This window comes from Pyrgilauda ruficollis, unplaced genomic scaffold, assembly GCF_017590135.1.
Source record: "Pyrgilauda ruficollis isolate IOZ18807 unplaced genomic scaffold, ASM1759013v1 scaffold74, whole genome shotgun sequence".
Taxonomy (NCBI): Eukaryota; Metazoa; Chordata; class Aves; order Passeriformes; family Passeridae; genus Pyrgilauda; species Pyrgilauda ruficollis.
In genome coordinates, this window is record NW_024529266.1 from 5102741 (window position 1) to 5121849 (window position 19109).

At 36.4% G+C, this 19109-nt stretch overlaps 1 protein-coding gene across 7 annotated transcripts in view; it reads left to right on the plus strand.

Moving 5' to 3' along the window:
• KDM4C (lysine demethylase 4C) overlaps positions 1-19109 on the plus strand; it is a 239596-nt gene that overhangs the window by 153545 nt on the left and 66942 nt on the right. For all 7 annotated transcript variants that reach the window (XM_041486225.1, XM_041486223.1, XM_041486227.1 and 4 more), the window contains 2 exons: positions 4155-4210; positions 7311-7419. In XM_041486225.1, the coding sequence (XP_041342159.1) occupies positions 4155-4210; positions 7311-7419 (165 nt within the window). The remainder of the gene's footprint in view (positions 1-4154; positions 4211-7310; positions 7420-19109) is intronic.

The window sequence follows — 19109 nt, forward strand, 5'->3', positions numbered from 1 at the left end:
ATACTCTTCCAAAAAAGGTGATCCATCTTTTGGATGTATATACCAAAGGAAGCATGGTTAATTCACACTGACTTGAGGGTTTTCCATCAATTTCTTGAAGTGATTGAAGCAGAGAAGTGGGATTAGGAGTGCTGGTTGCAAAAATGTTTCCTTGAAAGCAAGGGGAAACATTTAGTCCAGAAAGAGTGAATATGATATGTATTGCTATGAAAAAAAAACTCCATCATTTCCACAAGAAAGCTGAAAGATTAAGGAATGTTACTGTATAAAACTTGTGAATTTTATGGAAATATCTTACTTTATACAGGTACTGGCAGAGAGAAAGCCTTCTTGTATTTCTAGAATGTTACGGAGATTTTTTAAGGAGATGAGCAATTTTAAATGGTCTAAGATTTAATTTAGATAAGTATAAAATAATATGCTTATGAAATTATTATTTAATGCAAACACAAATGACAGAATTACTTGTTTAAGGGATTTGCAAAGTAATAATGAATAAGAGATTGGCTACCTTCTGAGGTGATGCTTTATAATGAAATACATTCTTTTCCTGACTTTTACATAATAGGCTGACAGCAGGTAGACAGGGATGCACAGATATGCTCTTTCTCTTTGAGAATGCAGAACCACAGAATCATAGAAGAGTTTGTGTTGGAAGGGACCTTTAAAGGTTATTTAGTCCAAATTTCCTGCCATGAGCAGGGACATTCTCTATTAGACCAGTTTGCTCAGAGCCCTGTATGACCTGACCTTGAATGTTTCCATGGATGGAGCATCCACTGCCTCTCTGGGCAGTCTGGTCCAGTGTTCCACTACCGTTACCATCAAAAACTTTTCCTTATGTCTCATCTATATTTGAAACCATTTCTCCTTCTAAAATGTTTTTCCCCATCTTTTTTATAAACCCTCTTTAAGTATTGAAAGGCCACAATGAGGTTTTGCCAAAGCCTTCTCTACTTTTCTCCAGGCTGAACAGCTCTCTCAGCCTGTCTTCATAGGAGAGGTGCTTTTGGAGCGCTGGATTACTTCGGCAGGTCTATGTCCTTCATGGATAATAACATTGATAATAATTGCTAGTTCATATGTTATTTCACTGCCACCCATGGCATGTATACATTTGTTAGGAATATTAGTCTTCGTAAATGTCAGGTCCTCGGAGTTCTCATTAATTGTAGTATATTGAGACAAGCTAATAGCCATGTCGCCTGTGTATAGGAAAATGTATTGCAATGCAGGCATAATAAACAAAATCGTTTTAATGGGCTTTAAACCTGTGTTCCTACCCACACAGTTTTGTTATGAGCACTGGTGAAATTGACTAGTTCTTAGGGGTTTAATTGCTTATAACCTGTGTCCAGCAGACAGTGAACAAGTACCCACCAACACTTTCTGCTCACCAAAGATACATATGGGTGTTTTTGTAGAGGACATAATATTTGGTTCCTATAGGTCCTGCATAAGGGTAATCTTTTTATAGCTTCTAATTGAGGGTATTTAGAGCCACCTTCTCTTTTGCTTGAGCTGCTCTCCTTCATTAAAATTTCCCTCTTTTTTATCTGTTTTTTTTCCCTATGTCAAAGCTCTGTAGTTAGCAGGTAAAGATATGACTTCTGTCTCTTCCTGTGCTGTTTCAGCTTAATTTGTTTGTAAAATTTATTTGTAAAATTTTTTTAGGGCCTTGGATTTTCAGTCTCATTACATTAGGAAGTTACACAGCAGATGACCTAATGAAAGTTTTCTGTAAAAGTGAAAAATATCCATTAGAAGTAGAAAAATGTCATCATATTTCATGTAACAAATTTTTGAGTAAAGTGACCTAAGAATGTTAAAGCTCTTAAAATAGGAGCAAATGTACTCTTTGTTTTGCAAAGCAGAGTTGAAGTATTTTTGTGGCCAATGTTAGGAAGGTGCTCAGATTAAAAAGAATTTATGAGGAATCCTATGAACTTTCACATTTGAAAGCAGAGAATGAAGGTTTTTCCCTGCAAAGGTTTTGTGATGAGTTAGACTTATGCTCTTTTCCCCAGTCTGCAGATGTTATTCTATGTCTAAATCGTAAAAGTTCATGCTCTGCAGAGCTGCTGTCTTGGCTTAAGACAGTTCAAAGAGCTGGACACTCTAAAATGAGTTACCTCCTCTTAGTTTCAGCCAATCTCTTTCCACCCATAAGGAACGAATGTGAGTAAACATAAGTGAAAAAATAACAGTCTACTAACAAGCAAAACAGCAACAAGCAAAGAAACTCCAAAAACCAGTAAATAATCACTAGATACAAAATCACTAATTCTCACGAAGCCCTGGGAAACAAAGAGACCCAGAGTGGTGGAAATAGCATTTTACGAGATGGTGCCCTCCAGGGTGCCTGTGTGGCTTGAAAAACACAGGGAGAATGGCATGAACTCTCTACCCCATGATGGTGCGTTCAGTCAACCACACCATCTGGGAGACAAAGGGAAAGAAAGGTGGTGGACAGAGAGAACCTTCCTGGGAAAGCAGGAGCTTTTGGAGCTGCTCTTGTGGCAGATAAGTACCCATGCATGTGGCATCAGCGCCACCACCTGCTGCCTCCTCCTGATGCCTGCTGGTCTCTGCTGGAGTTGGTGCTGATGTCCGCCACACTGCACAAGTGTTCGGGGAGGGAGAGGAACTGGTCTGTCAGATGTGGAGTGACCTGGTTCCTGGAAGGGATGGAGGGATGACTCTGAAACAGTTTTTTATTGCAATATGCTGTTTTTCCAAGTGGCTTCTATTGCAAGCCCAGAAAAAAAAACAACTTTACTGAAAGTGGTATAGTTTTGAGCCTTTGAGTTCCCTGATTTAATAGTCAACGTTGACTTTTAGAAAGGGAAATGTGATCTGGAACATATTAGGTCCCATCCTAAGGTTGTTGTGGATAGAATAATGAACCTCAATTCTATTCTTTGAAACTCTGCAATAATATTCAGTAGGTAAAAGAGTGCTCCGTAAGAGAATGTTCTGTTCTTCATGGTCTTGGTTGGTAAAGGAAAACTTTTGTGCTTGAATAGCAAAGAATGTCCAATTGTCACAAGAAAGCAGTTTTCTATGATTAGGAAAGATGTTTTTCATAGGAAATGTAACATATCATTCAAATAAATTTCTTGCAGACATTTGTAGTCTTCATAATTTTTAAGATAAGATCAGACTGGAATGTAACAGAAAGTTCTTTGGTGTTTTACTTTGTTTATGTTTTTGTTTGATTTGCTTGTTTGTTGTCCTGCAAGGGCAACTTAAATGTAGGGATTCAAAAGACATGGTCTCATATAGGTATACTGTCACAGAATATCTTGACTCTGTTTTGTACATTTGTTCTTTTAGAAAAACAGGCGTGAAGAGGAATAGCTATGTTCAAAACCCTTTTTCATCAGCTCCTTTCAAGGGATAAGAGATAAAAAAGAGAAATAAAGGGAAAGAATAGATTCAGAAATTGAGGAGACTGAAGAGGAGGAGTGAGGGGTTGGAAAGACAAAAAGAATGTATCTGTTCAAAAGCTCAGTTTTAAGTAGAGGTAGGAAAAGCTGTGTTTTTTTAGCAAGTTATCTGGGGACTGCTGAACACCTTGCCGAGTGCCCTGAAAGAGATGGAGTTGTACTGAAGATCAAAGCAGTGAAGCTATACTGCAGGGAAAAGAAAAAGAAAAAAAATAATTTAAGCTAGATCAATAGCTTATGGGTCAGTTTCTCCTTAACTTCTATTAAAATCATTATGTGCCATAGTGCTTGGTTTTACCTTTGTAAAATGTGTGGCAGTGTCCAGCCTTTCTACAGCAATACTGATTGAAAATGTTGGGGATTTTTTTTTGTTTGTTTGTTTTTTTTTGTTGTTTTTGTTTTTTTTTGTTTTGTTTTGTTTTGTTTTGTTTTTGTTTTTGGGTGTTGATTTTGTTTGGGGATTTTTATTATATTTCAGAGTGATTCTATCACTTCATCTTTTTTCTTTTGGTTGTATGAGTTGTTTCTCTTTTTTTACTGTATCCTCTTCTTCCTCTGTAAGGAAATGATATGCTTGTAAGTGGCCGTTTAAAACCCAGTAATTAATTGCTTTAGCAGTTTGCTTTATCCTCAAGATCAGATGAATAGAACTGATTTGTAAACCATCATTAAAACTCACTTCTTCTACTCTATTTTTATTTTTAGGAATGTTGTCTCTGCAATTTGAGAGGTGGCGCATTAAAGCAGACTACTGACAAAAAGTAAGTAATATGTTCTTCAGGACTGTATGGGCTTATTTTATTTCCAGTCCATTCCCACATGCAAAGCATTTGCAACCTGAATTATTTGACAGTGTTCCTTTAAGCTGAATCTTACTTTATTGAAATGTGGCACTGGCATTTTATTAAATAGTTAGACAGTAAAATGTACATTTATTTTAGTATTTGCAAATGCTTGCTTGTTCCAGATTTTAATCTGCTGGCCTTTTTGCAAAGAAAGTAAATGAGAGAGCTCATTTAACATTGTTTGCATGTCTTATCAAACAGCAAAGTGTATTTTCTTCTTTGCTCCTGAAAATTACAATACAATCCTTTTGAACTTCTAAACCCAGTATTTTCAATGAACTAATTTTAATCATGTTGAAATAATTTTAAATTCTGAAGGGTTTTTTTTTTAAGCAGGTTTTTTCAAAAAGTTTTTTTTTTTTCATTTTTGTCACACACTGTCAAAAATAGTTTTGTTGCTGACATCATGCTATTACTCTATCTGGCTGATAGAAACTATAGCAAGTAACCCTATCAGTTAAAGTGGAAAATGTTGCAGCTTAATGTTTTTTCAAGCCCAATAGTAGAATAGTCTTCATGCATTTTGGATAATTTCGTAATTAATTAGCTCATCTTAGTAGCTTAGCAATATTGTGTGGACGTCTTTCTTTCGTGCTTTGGAATGCAGTGGTAAGACATGATCTAGGTATGACATTCTTTTTCACTTACCAGGAAAGGAAGTGGAAAGAATTTATTTATCAGTGGTTTGCAATTGATGTCATGACTCTTGTCCAGTTAGGAGAAAGATTTTTGTTTAACTCAGGCCATATCTTACCTTCAGAAAACATTATTATTGTAGCTATTTTAATGGAGATTTTCGCCAGTACATTAAAATTCTCAGCTGATTTTTAGTTCTGCTTTAAATTTCCTTAAATTTATTACTTGGTTTAATGCTAAATACCAAGAGAATGACAAAAATATTATCTGAATAGAATTTGTTATGCCCTTTTGATATTTGCTGCTGGTAGCTTCTCTGTTGCATCTTTGTATATCAATTTAACTTTTTTTGAAGTAGCTCATAAGATACATTATGAGGAAAATGCACAGAGGTTTGCATAAGATCACTTTTCTTGTATAATTGTATGTAAGGTTTTTGGGTTTACATTCTATCATTCTGTAGGTTATTTTTTTGGATTTATAAAATGGGATTTCTGTAAAACCAGTTGAACTCTTGTTTTTTGTGTTTCTGTAACACCTTACTGTTGTTACACATTGTGGAATTTTTAATCTGTCTTTCAGCATTAGTTATCATTTTGAAATTCTGAGTTTTCAGAAAAGTGTGTTACAATTTAACCTTTTTTCTCCAACAGCTGTAAAATCTAGCATATGCATTCTCCTTTGCTCCTTTACTCTCTACATACTAATTAGAGATACAGGAAGAGCATGTCATACTTTTAAAAGCTAATGGATCAGACTGGTATGTGGGCACGCAATAAGCCATTTGCTGTATGGGAAAGCTGAGATTCCTTCTTTTCAGCAGAACACAGGAATTGTTTTTACTCTGTTAGGCTGAGAGATGTCAGAGGATAAATGTTTAGTTGAAGATTGATTGAAGAGGCATTTTATTTATAGCATTTCTGTCTCATAAAGCTTAGATGGTAATGTGGTTTAGCAGGCGGACAGGTCACAATGAGAAGAAAACGACTATTATAAAAAAATGTTTTAAAAAGCCTCAACTTCATGTAAGTTAAAACATGAAGAAACTGTCACTGTAATTAAAGGATGGATCTGCAAGCTTTATCTGTTTTTATTTGGGCTGAACTGTATAACTTGCTAATTGATATGTCATCTTTATGTACAGGTCTTATTTCACACTTCGACCAGTACAACTTCAAAATACCGTGACAGGAGTTTGTTTGGTCCCTGTGTCTCATATTATATTTTTGCAGATGTTTTTGTCGAAGATGACTTAGTAAAATATTGCTGCTCTAGTGGAGGAAAGAGAAATTGTTTTTGTTTTCTGCATTACCCTCCATCTCCTTCAGTTTCAGCCCACATTCCTGTTAATCTGCTAAGATGCTTGTGTAATGTGTGTTTCTTCAAAATGTACAAGAAGTGGAGTGAGGCAAGCACTCAGAGCATAGAGAAGTAGAGTAAATGAAGTAATGAAACAGACATACAGTAAATGACAGGGAATAAGGCAAATATGAGTAAAAAAATTGAAACTTTTTCCTTTATTCAGATTTACTTTTTGTCTACCCCAGAAAGATTTTAGAAGTAGCCTCAGAAGGCTGCTCTTTGATAATGAAAGTGTTGTTAGCGTCTCTTGTGCTTCATGAAATACACAGTTTCAATATTAATTTCAGGCTTTTTAAAGTGTCTTTTAGCTTTTCTTATTTTGAGATTCATGTATTGTGAGGATTTGGAGTGCTTTCTGATGCATATAGGAAGCATGTAGTATCACCTGATAAACGTCCTGACGTTCCATTGAAGTCTTGAATGTAACACTGGTCCTAGGCATTTGCAGGTGCTTTCGCTACCAAAGGTGATCCAGTTCATGTTGGGCATTGCAGTGGTGGCTTGATCACTTTGCTGCTTGGATGCTGTTGTGTCTACAGACAGAAGGCCTTGATAACATTGGCATTTCATTTTGCATTTTTATAGATACATGATTGATTGTAATTGTGTTTGTTATGTAAGAATAGTTTCTCAGGTCTGAATAATATTAATAATGGCTAATAGATGCTGTAGATGATAAATTACACATGAACCAAATAGTGTGGTGTTTATGTATATGCCTGAATAGCACGCCTACAAGAACTTCTTACTTAAATAAAAAGTAAAATGTGCTTTAAAATTGTTGCAATAAAATCTCAGTCCGAAAATTTATTGACACAAAATGCTAGTGTTGCAAGGTTTGTTAAAATGTGTAAATGAAGCTAAGGAAGGCCTAATAAGGAAGTAACCACAGATGGGTATGTTTAAGAAAGCCAAACCAAACCAAAAGCAAAAGCCAAATACATAGCAAGCAACAACTTCAGCACTTGTATTTCTATGAGTTTTTTTGGTGGTATTTTTGACTTGCCACTTTTCACAGGTGGGCACATGTATTATGTGCAATTGCCATCCCAGAAGTCAGATTTGGTAATGTCACAGAGCGTACTCCGATAGACACTAGCAGAATACCCTTGCAAAGATTAAAATTGGTGAGTAGTATATTAATATGTGCTCCATAAATGCATTGCTATTAAGGTGTTCCAGTATTTGAATGTATTAAAAATCTGAATTGTGATGGTTATTGCCAGGTAAAGAGCAGTAAGTTTTGTTTAAGGTAAGAAATAAATAACAAGGGTTTTGCTCAGATGGGCCTTTTGAAACACAGTGACAGTTCATTAACAGTGGTAACAGTCTTTGGTATTCTATTAAATGTAGTTCAAACCTGTTCTTTCCTAAGAGAAGAGTAACAAACTTACCAATATCAACTGTGAAAGTTTCATTTTTGGAGTTGTATTGTTGATGAAACCTAAAAAGGCAGGGAATAAAACACAGTACATATTTGTGAGGTCTTTTTATTATTGATTTTTACCTCAACTATTTATGAATGTGAAAGGATGTGTGATCTGTTTGTCTAATTGCATCTCTGCCATTAGAGTATTGCAAAATATGTACACACTAAACCGCACATTAAACAGTCTTGTTCAGGAACACTGATGTACTCTAGAAAAGGATATGCACAAGTGTAAAATGTGTTTTTTTGTGGTTTATACAATAATTACTTAATTTGTCAGTGTGTGCATGACTGTGATGTTGTCAGATAGAAAGTGATTAGTGGCCCGTTCAAGGTCTTAGAGGAAATGTAAGTTTTCTAGATCACCCCACACTGTTTCCAGTGTGGTTCTTGGTCTACCTTACCTTCTACTCACTTATTTTGAACTATTAATATTTTCACTCTTTACTTTAATTCCCTTTTATTCCATTAATTATTTTTTGGTTTTTGTACCTGTATGTTTTAATATGGAAATGCAGCTTGGAGTACTTTAAAATTGACAGCCTGTCCTTTAAGTGGTAATCTGTTTTGAATTTTCGTTCAGAATTTTTTAAAAAATTGGTTTTCACACGTCCTTTAAAAATAATTTAAAATACATATGTAAAGAGTGTATATATATATAACATAAAAATATAAGGCGACTTCTAAATTGCTAATTCAAGATTGGAAACGCAGTAATCATGGAAACATTATTGGAAACAACCTCCAAGGTCATCAAGTCCAACCTTTGACTGAATAACATAAAGCCCACTGGGCACACCTTGTCTCAATCTGCCATATCTGAACCTTTTCCAGGAATGGTGACATCACCCAGCTTCCCTGGAGAGGCTGTTCCAAAGCTTAACCACCCTTCCAGTAAAGAAATTTCTCCTGCTATTGAACCTAACCTCCTCTGGGACAGTTTGAGGACATTATGTCTTGTCCTACTGCTTTTTACTTGGTAGAAGAGGCTACCAAACCCTCATTTCAGGCAGTTGTAGAGGGTAATAAGGTTCCTCCTGAGCCGCCTTTTCCCAGCTCCCTCAGCCACTCCTCACAGGACTTGTACTCCAGGCCCTTACCTAGATTTGCTGCACTTCTCTGGCCATATCTGAACAGATATCTTGGATCAGAGGTTTAAAAGTGCAGTCTCACTAGTGCCAAGTTGTCATGGATTGACACTGGCACAGTGCCAGTGCCCCCATGAAAGGTGTATCCCCCAAAATGGTTACTGTGAGATGTGACCCGGGAACAGAACAAAGCAGGCTCTAACTTGGGAATGGAGTCAGGTCATGGGCAGGAGCCAGCACTGGGCCTTGTTGGACCCCACAGCACTGGCCTTGGCCCATGGATCCAGCCTGTCCAGATCCCTCTGCAGAACCTTCCTGCCCTCTGGGAGTGTCCCACCCAGCTTGGTGTCATCTGCAAACTGACTGAGGGTGCACTTGATCCCCTTGGCCAGGTCATAAAGATATTAAAGAGAAGTGGCCCTGATTCTTGGGGAACAGCACTTGTGGCTGGCCACCAACTGGATTTAAATTAATTAATTAATTAATTAAGTAATCAGATGTTGAAATGTATTCTGTGGACTGTCCATGAATTAAACACTGTAAGACTAACAGGAGCCTTTTGGAAAAGGCTTGAATTAATTTGGAGCCAGTGGAGCCAGCCAGTTTCTGAAATTATGTGACTTACAAACCTAGTTTTTTTCTGCTGAATATGAAGAAATTATGTTAATCAGTTATGAACAGTTGAGGAATTTTTAGATGTTCTTATAATTTTCCTTCAGTGGATAGAATATTGCTTTTAGTCCTTAGTGATTTTTCAGTTCTTGATGCCTTCTTCAACATAAAATGACTTTAAACTACTTGTATTGTGTACAGCTGTATATAAACCTATGGTGTCCTGCAAATCTATAACCGTTTAGAAATAGAGTGCTTGCCTTTCTTAACACTGTTTTTTAAAGAAAAATTTGTATATTTGTGTGGAATGAGTGTTGTGAAGAAGGAACTTGGCTGAATACAGTAGAAATAAGAGGCAAAGTACTTTATAACAATTGTAAATGTAGTAGTGCTGCAGGTAGTAGACCACCTTTCTGTGAGGGAAGGAAGCACTAGAATTCTGGTTGGCTCATTATGCCTTATTATTCCAGGATTTAATTTCTGACATTAAATTTATAATTAAATAACTAGATTTGTATTAGTTTAAGGGAAGTAGGCAGTTCGACCATTTCAAAAGGCTCTGTAATGATGTAATGCCAATGGATCAATAAAATGTTGCTTCTTGGGTAAAGGAGCAGAAAAAAAAATCTGCCCTAAAATAACCAGCAGGCTTTCTGCTTTTAAATTTTGATTTTGTTGCAAGTAATTTACTGCATCTAATGATTTTACTCTGCTCTGTTTCAGAGTAAATATCCTAGCTAAACTGTGCTTCCTGAATGACATGATATGAAATGATGTTATTCTGTATTTTAAAAATAAAAACAAATACGTATATGTATGCCTATATGTATACATATGCATATACATAATAGAATTGCATGGATAGTTTTATTTTCTCTAATACACTATATATCAGATACTTATTGTAACATATTCCTCTTGTTTCCTGAAACATGGAGTTCCTACTTTTCTAAAGAGTTTGCTGCCAATAGTCTTCTGTGCATATTCTAGCCTTGTATATATTTGCCACATTGTTCTCAATTCACACATGATCTTTAAGTTAGTCTTCACTTCCTGACTGTTGATGCTACAGAAAAACAAGCTCTCATACCCACTAGCCCTGTATATTTTTCCTCAGGGGAATCCCAGGGATTATATGCAAGTTTATTCTTTCTTTAGGAATTCCTGCCGCTTCTTTCCTCCAGTCAACTCCACTGCATACTTACCTTTTATTCCTTTCCACTACCATTTGCTCTATACCTGAGAGTAGACAGTTGATACCATCTGTCTAGCTGTTAATTTCTGTAAAAGCATAGTGAATTTTTCACATCTGGGAATATGTGAGCAATTGATGCAGGTCAGCTTTGTCCTTTGAAATTGTAGGGACTGTCAGTGCTGCTCTTCAACAGCAAATTCCAGCTTCACAGCTATCCTATTTGATACATTAAGGACACCTTTCTTCATCTCTCTCCACCATTCAAGCAAGAGGGTTACCAGAGCAAAAGCAAGATTTGTACATAATTCCTTGATATTGAACCTTCATAAGCAGTAATTTAATAATTTAAAATAATTTAAACAGTTAATTTTGGGTCTATTTTTATAATCCATTTTGTGATAAAGTGTGAGGTATGTAATAAATAAATGTGGTCTTCCCTACTGTGCCACCTCTCCTTTAAAAAATTTAGGATGTTAGTGTTTCATTATTTTTTTTTTTTAATAAGCAAAACATAGTGGAAAAAAAAATATAAAAGAATAGATTAAGTACTAGCATGCAGCCATACCAAAAATAGATATTACACTGTAGGAGCAAATGGTTCTAGTTGTTTGAAACATTTTCTATCTGTGTTCTCCCTGTTCCTCCTCCCTGAAGTAGTAAGAAGTAGTAAGAAGCCCAAATAAGCAGAATATCTACTATTTTCAGAGATCTGTAGAGGAGAACCTGACATGTTCTTTAATGTAGCATCTACAAAGAAACAGCAAAGGAAGTAAAAAGCCAACATTTAAATTTTTATACAAATTAAAAAACATCTGTGTAAATAGGAGCATATTGGTAGGCTTTTTTTTTATTGCTTAGCTAGTAGATGTAGTGATTGCAGTTAAATAGTTTCAATTCACTAGAGATTTTGGGTTGAAATCAGTGTGTTTCCTGTCAGTCTTACCATTATTAAGTATTCAAGATATACTAATTTCTTCCAGTTCAGTATTTTTATCATACTAATAGTAGTTTATAGCTTTAAAATTGTTTTATTCAACTGTTTCATGTTTGCAAATTACTGGGTTGTTATAGCATGCCAGTGTTTTCATATTTCCCTACCTTTTTTCAGTAGGTTATGTGTCATGTATTATCACTGCTGAAAACTTATGTGACAGTGAAAAAAACATTAAGTCTTTTGAATTTTTTCCTGAATGCAAGTAGACAAAATAAATAGAATATTTGACTGCTTTTTTTTCATAGGGGAAGAAAAGAGTGTGATACACTCAGTTGAAATCACTTCTAATTTAGGGGTATAAACTCATGATATTGTTGGACTTCAGCTGACTGTTCATGTGAAAGCAAAAGACCTCCTAGGCAACCTCAGTGCTGCATGCTACAAAGATGCTATAACCTGTAGGCTCTCCATGTTATGTCTGTGTTATACATGTTCTCCTTTTTTTTTTTTTTTTTTTTTTTTCCTCAAATATATTTGAATGGAGAATTTAGATTATCCTGGTCTTCTTTTGTCAGAGAGTCAGGCTTTCTTTCTTCATTTTATGATGCTCACATCCATCAGGCACTTTGAGTTGAAATAGCCACATGGAATGGCAATTTGTAATTACCAAGCTAGGAAATAAATAAGTTGAATATGGACATTTAAGTACAGGTTCTAAAATGAAATGGCTGAAGGGATATACCTTACCATATCACACACTGTAAACCAATATTTTGCATAAACTATGGTATGCTAGCTGTTTTGTGGACACATAGTTCAGCTGGTTTTCTCTTCCAGTGGTCTCCAAGTTTAACGACAGACATGAGCTAGTGTGAAAACAGGAAATACAGATGCTAACTTAAGTACTTCTGATCATATTGAAAATATTAGGAGCAGATAAAAGAGAGACAAAGTTGCTGAGAAGTGATGGGATGCAGGGGCACCACTTGAAATTTGTGTAAATGTAAAGGCAGAGTTGTAGCTAATGACAAGTTGGAGGAAGCGTGTAATTTGTAGAATTCATGCTGTGAATGAGTGTGGTGTCAGCTTCCATCCAAGTGCTGTTAAACGGCATCAAACAGTTTACCCAAAGCAGATAAAGCTTGGGCTTCCAGCTGAGTTTAGTTTTATTTAATTTATTTTTTGCCTTGTTTCATTTGTCTTTAGTCTCCAAGAGAAGCTTGGTGTGTGCTTATGCTTTTAAAATTCCATTTTTCCTTGACTATTTTTATATATGGGGCTTTGGGTCATAGGAAACAAACTGGATTTCTTTGTGTGTCAAAGTCAATGATAAAACTCAGTTTTACTTTGGGAAGGGAAAAGCTTTTCCCCAAGTACCTAGATAGTCTCTGTTTTCAAAGGAGTGTTAATTACTCAGCTCTAATTAAAAATATAAATTATAGCTGCATAAAAAATCTCTGGAGATAAAAAATTCAGACTGACCTCTCAAATATCAAATCAGCCTTTGAAAGAAAATGCTCTCTTGTCTATTTTTCTATTTTAATAAAACATGGGACTTAGAATGAAATAAAAGCCCTTGTGTTAGTATATGGCCAAAGAATTCAAGCCAACAGGAATATTGAGCCTAGCGTCATTCAGCCTTGCCAGGCATGTGACTTATAATGAATTTAGACCTTGTAAATGAGAGTGTTTAAACGTTTCATCAATTACAACAGAAATACTTAAATAGAATCATTAGCATCTCTTCCTAGACCTATGTATTTTGAGGTGTCAGCTCTAAAAGAATGATTTCAGTAGAATATATATCAACTTCATAGTGAAATACCTTATCTCCTTTTGGTATTTTTTATGTTCTAAAATGCTTGGGTATTGGATTGACTTTGTCTTTATAAGCAGTTGCTGGAATGCTGTACTGAAATGTGCACATGCGATGTCTTTGTTTCTCTATCTTTAGAGTTTTCTATTATTTTTATACTTGAAATACTATTTCTCCAACAAAATAGAGGTAGAAAATGAGTTTTGGAATAGCTGAAGTTGCCCTGAAGCTTTTGATGACCTCAGATTTGTATTTGACAAATGAACCGAGTATAACCACAAGTGTACTCTGACTGAAGAACATTATTTTGAAAAGAAATCTAGTGTGATGATGACTGATCTACAAGCCTTTCAGAATCTGGCTGAAACCATAAAGGTTTTTTAGAAGGCTGTACACTTTAAAATTTGCACCTGAAGGCAAATAATAGTAAGCTTGAAAGCTGAAGATTATAGTATTGAAAGGTACATCAATTCTAAAAATATAGAGGTTTCTCAGTGGTACGGCACTGAAGAATGGATTCAAAGCAAAAATTTGTACGGGCTTTTAAAAGAATGGGCACATATTCTCCTGCATGTCATTCTGTTTTAATGATTAAAAAGGATTAAAGACATTTGAGGACAGTACTCATCTAATCTTTTCTAATTTGTAATGAAATTCATTTGTTAAACTACAGTGAGCTACTAGAGCTATTGCAGCTGTGTTTGTGGAAAAGTAAAGAAGCACTTGCAATGATGTATACCAGTGTTGCTATGCGTTTCTGGTAATACAAAGAAGTATTGATTACTTCTCCGTGTTTCCAAAAATATTGCTGGAAGGGCCATTGAGTAGAATCGTTATGCCGTAGATGCAATCATACATTAACTAGATCATTGCACACATTCACAGGCAATGGGACCAAAATAGAGAGAAATCTTGAGCCAGATTTTAAGATATTTCCAAATTGCTTTATAATGGTTTATGAAATAGCTTTTAGTAATATACTTGACTTTAAAAAGTGTTAAACTAAAAAATAATGCAATAGTTGATTACTGCAATATATAATTTATTAAAAGTGTAGTGACTCATTGCTATCATGTACAAAACAGAGTTTACTATATATTATTTAGTCATAGTGTTCATTGGATTTTTAATAAGGATATTAAAAGAACATAGTTTCCTGGCTGTATAGTACTTACTGTCAGAATAATGTGCAGATCCTATTGCAAACTGTCAAGTTTGTATCTTGCAGTGGTATGGTACTATCAAGTCTTACGAAAGATATGGCAAATGCTAGAAATGCATTACTATAAATAATGTCTGCAGACATGAGCAGAAAGAAACATAAATATGTCTGCTGTTATAAGTGTAGTAACTGTCAAGGATTAAATGAGTCCAGTGTATGCAGAAATTAGAAATCTGGAGAAAGAAAACTGGCTCCAGGTTTGTATCTGTAAGAAAGAATTTACAGACACCAGAATTCAGGAAAATTTGTCTCAGAACGTTACAAGCACAAGTTATGTGCATGGTTTTTGTTTGTATAGTGGTTGAATACATGTCATGGTTTTAAATGTAAATTAAAACTGAAAAATTCTTCTGTAATTTTGTATCACATCTCTGTTCAGGCTAGGGACAATCCCAGATATCAATACAAGCTGGTGGATAAATAGCTTGACAGCAACCTGCAGAGAATGACTTGGGAGTACAGGGGATAAAGCTGGACACAAGCTGTCAACGTGCACTTTCAACCCAAAAAGCCAACAAGCCAAGTGCATCCTAGGCTGAATGAAATGCAGCATGCCCAGCAGGTCAAGAGAGGGACCTTTGTCCTCTCTCTGCTTTTGTGAGAGTACTCCCATCTGGAATAGTTCATCCAGTTCTGGGGTTTCCCAGCACAAGAAAAAATAATGGACCTGTTAAAATGTGTCCAAGACAAGAATGGTCAAAGGGCTGGAGCACCTCTGCTCTGAAGAGAGGCTGAGAAGACTGAAGCTTTTCAGCCTGGAGAAGAGAAAGCTCTGGTGAAAACTTACTGAGGCCTTTTTAATACTTAAAAGGAACTTCTGAGAAAGATAGGGAAAGATTTTTTTACCAGGACCTTCACTGACAGGACTACCAGGAAGTTTTTTATACTGAAAGAAGGTAGATATAGGTGGGATACAAGGAAGACCTTTTTTCTTACACTAAAAGTTATACCACTTCATATAATGGTATAATGCTGAAGCAGGCTGCCCACAGAACTTGTGTCTGCCTCATCATTGGACGCGTTCAAGATCAAGTTGTGTGGGGCTTTGAGCAAACTGGTCGAGTGGCAGTGGAGCTGCAACTAGATGATCTGTAAAGATTTTCTCAAACCCAAACTGTTTAAAGATGGACATGAAACAGTAGGGACTTACAAGGAATAAAACAGTAATGAGCTGGTCACCCACTGATGTGTGAGGAACTGTTGGGTTTTTAAAAATGTGTATATAGTCAGTAGCACAGCAAAATTTATTCAAAACTGCTTTAGACTTGCATATAATAAAAAAGTAAATTTCTAAAAGATTGAACAATGCAGCTTTATGGTGTCATAAACCCAACTGGCAATAATTGCAGTGATGCTCTGGTTAAAATCCCCTTACCCTGGATACAAAGGTGATCCCCTTACCCTGGATGCAAAGATTATAGAAAATATCCTCTGTTATAAATATACATTTAAAAAGAGTGTAATATTCCCTTTCCTGCAGTTAGTGGGCACTTTTCCTGATTGCCATGACTTTTCAGATATGATGGAGAGTGGCTTGGCAATCAGCCAATTTTATTAGGACACTGGGATGCATCTCACTGGCTCCTATGGACTTGTTCAGGTCCCCCCCACCCTGATCTGCTGATTCACTGGGTATGACTTCAATTCCCCAGTTCCTGTCTTCAGGTTCAGGGATTTCAGAGATGTGGGAAGAGTGATTACTAATGAACACTGAGGCAAACAAAATTATTGAGTACCTCACATTTTCTTTAATCTTCCATTCTGACCAATGTGCCTATAGAAGCCATTTTTACTATTCTTTGTATCCCTTGCCAAATTCAGCTCCAGCTATACCTTAGCTTTCCTAATCCTGTTCCTCCACAACCAGACAGCAATTCTTTTTTCTTCCCAGGATACCCTGATTCCATGTCCAGTGCTTTTCCTTCTTGTATTTCACTTTATCCAGGAGCTCTTTACTGAGCCACGCTGGTCTCTTGCCTTCCCTGCCTGAATGCTCACTGGAAATGGAGAGATCTCGGGCTCTAAGAAAAATGTCCTTAAATATCTGACAGTTCTATTCTGCTTTTTCCCTGAGTGCAGTTTTCCAGAGGGTCCCATCCACTAATTCCTAAAATAACTAAAAGTTCAGGCTTCTAAAATTCAGAGTAGTGACTTTAACCTTTCTTTGGCCCATAATCCTTGCGATCATGAATTCCACCAGGGCATGACCACTTCAGCCAAGGCTGCCACTGATCCTGACCTCTCCAGTTAGTTAATTGGTTTTAGTAAACAACAGGTGGAGTAGCACTTCTCTGTCACCTGGGGTAAGAAATCATCCTTGATGCAGGAGACTGCTTACATCTTGCCGAGTTGCTTTTCCAGCAGATGTCAGGGACTGTCCTGACAAGTCCCTGCAGCTGGATCAGAACCTGCCAGATTGATGCTTCCTGCAGGTGAAGTAAGAAGGTTTTGTCAACAGAGTCCCCTCAATGGAGTGGTGGGTAATAAACACAAACCATGAGATTTCCTGTACTGGTTTGGCTTCTGATTTTCAACCACAAGCTCTTGACCTGTTCATCGCTGTTTTTCAAAGATGGGTTTGTGCAATCAAGTCCATGGAGCGGGCAAATTGTCTGCCTCCCTTTCCTTGCCTGTTCCTTGTGAACAGTTTTGTAGCAGTCAACTGGAGTGCTCCAGTCATGTGATTTTGTCCCACTAAGTTTGTGATTAGATCATAGCTTTCCATTTGCACAGTCACTTCCAGCTCCTTCTTGCTAGTTACTTATGCTGCATGCCATTTCATGGATTTCATGTATTTTAAGGATAGAATGATGAATAATTGATAAATTTATTACTTGGACATAATTGGAAATAGTTCAAAACTCAGTTCAGTGAGAATTTTTAGCATTCAGCAGTTAAATTTGGATTTTTAGTACCTTAAACTAATTTTTTCCTGTTGTTTCCCTTACTTAAAGTTCTCTGCCGCAGGGCATTTGTGTGGTGATCCTTGGAACAGTACTGTGAGACCTGTTCCCTGAAGGAAAAATGGTCCAGTTCAGATTATAAACTTGAGAACTTGTCTTCATGAACAGATACTGTTCTTTCTTTAGGAAGCTGACTGCTGTTTGAAGTAATATTTGTAAGGAGCTGCTGAAGAAAGTTGTAAGTTTATTTGCACAGCAAATTCTGGGGATTTAAAGTAACTCAAGTTAATGTTCATTTTAAAGAGAAAAAGAATGATAGCTGAGCTGCTGCCTGGGGTTACTTTTTTTTTTCCATTGGCTGAAGTAGCTCTCTGTGTGCTTTCTATATATGCAATTTCCAAGAAAAAGGATAAGGTATCAGTTTTAGATAAACTTTTATTGGTGGAAAAATGGCATGGTCTTTTAGAGACTAGTGATTTGTCCTGCCTTTTTTACTGTGCAGCTTTTTAAGCATGTGATTTATTTCATTATACTGTTTTGTTTGGGAACCCTCTGTTACCAGGAGAAGGTATGGTCTCTTAGACAGCTGCCATAGCTTGCATAGAGTTGAGTCTCTTAAATGCCCTGAATGACAGACAGCACCATTTTGTTTCTGGAGAAGTGGCTTATTTTCCCTGTACATGTAGTGGTGTGGGATCATTTGCTAGGCACATCCAGTATGTTTAACCGTGTGGTCTTTAGGAATGGCTGTGTGTTGTTTTTGTTATCAGCAAGCATTACATCTGTCTCGTCAGCTCTGAACTTAAGCAGCTTACTTATTCCTTGCACCTTATCGCAGCTGGGCACTTGGCAAGCTGAGAGACTACACTGTCCAAGTCTGACAAATGTAAATCTTAAAGCAATGTCAACATCATAAGGATGGCACTGCAGCCTACATCATCGTCCAATTTGTCCAGTAGCCTATATTTTACAGAGTGACACTGTGACAGAAACTTTTCTTGGTGGAGAGTCAGTGTTCCTGTCTGCTTTTTCAGCAGAGAAGGAAGGAATGTGTCGGAAGGTTTCATACCAGAATCATACACAGATTGTCACGGAGCTCATAAAATGAGTAATGAATATGTTAAGTTCATAGTTGAGAAAATTTAATTTTCTGAAACTGGTCAGATACAAGGGCATATGAGCACAAGTGGAGGCTGCAGAAAATATCCTGTATTTGAAAAATTATATATTCCTCTGCATTTTTCACATCAGAGCAATAGTAGGAGACATGTTCTTGAGCAAGTTTACATCAGCTTGACTGTAAATAAAGAAGCCATTACAAATGCAAACTTTTTTTTAAAGACCTTCTTATCGTGACAAAGAGGTAATATATAAGAACCTTAGTCTTTAGCCTGGTGTCCCATGTTTGTCATCCCCTTAATAGGAAGGTAGCCATCTACATTACCTTTCAATGTTAAGGCAACATATTCTCCGTAGAAGTGATGGCTGGAGCGAGAGAGTGGAACATGCAGCAGAAAAATTCATGTTACCTGGTACTGTGATATTCTGCTAGCCATCTGTCTATAGCTTTCTGGTTTTCTTCTACAGTATTAAAAATAAATTCCTTGATGACAGAGGA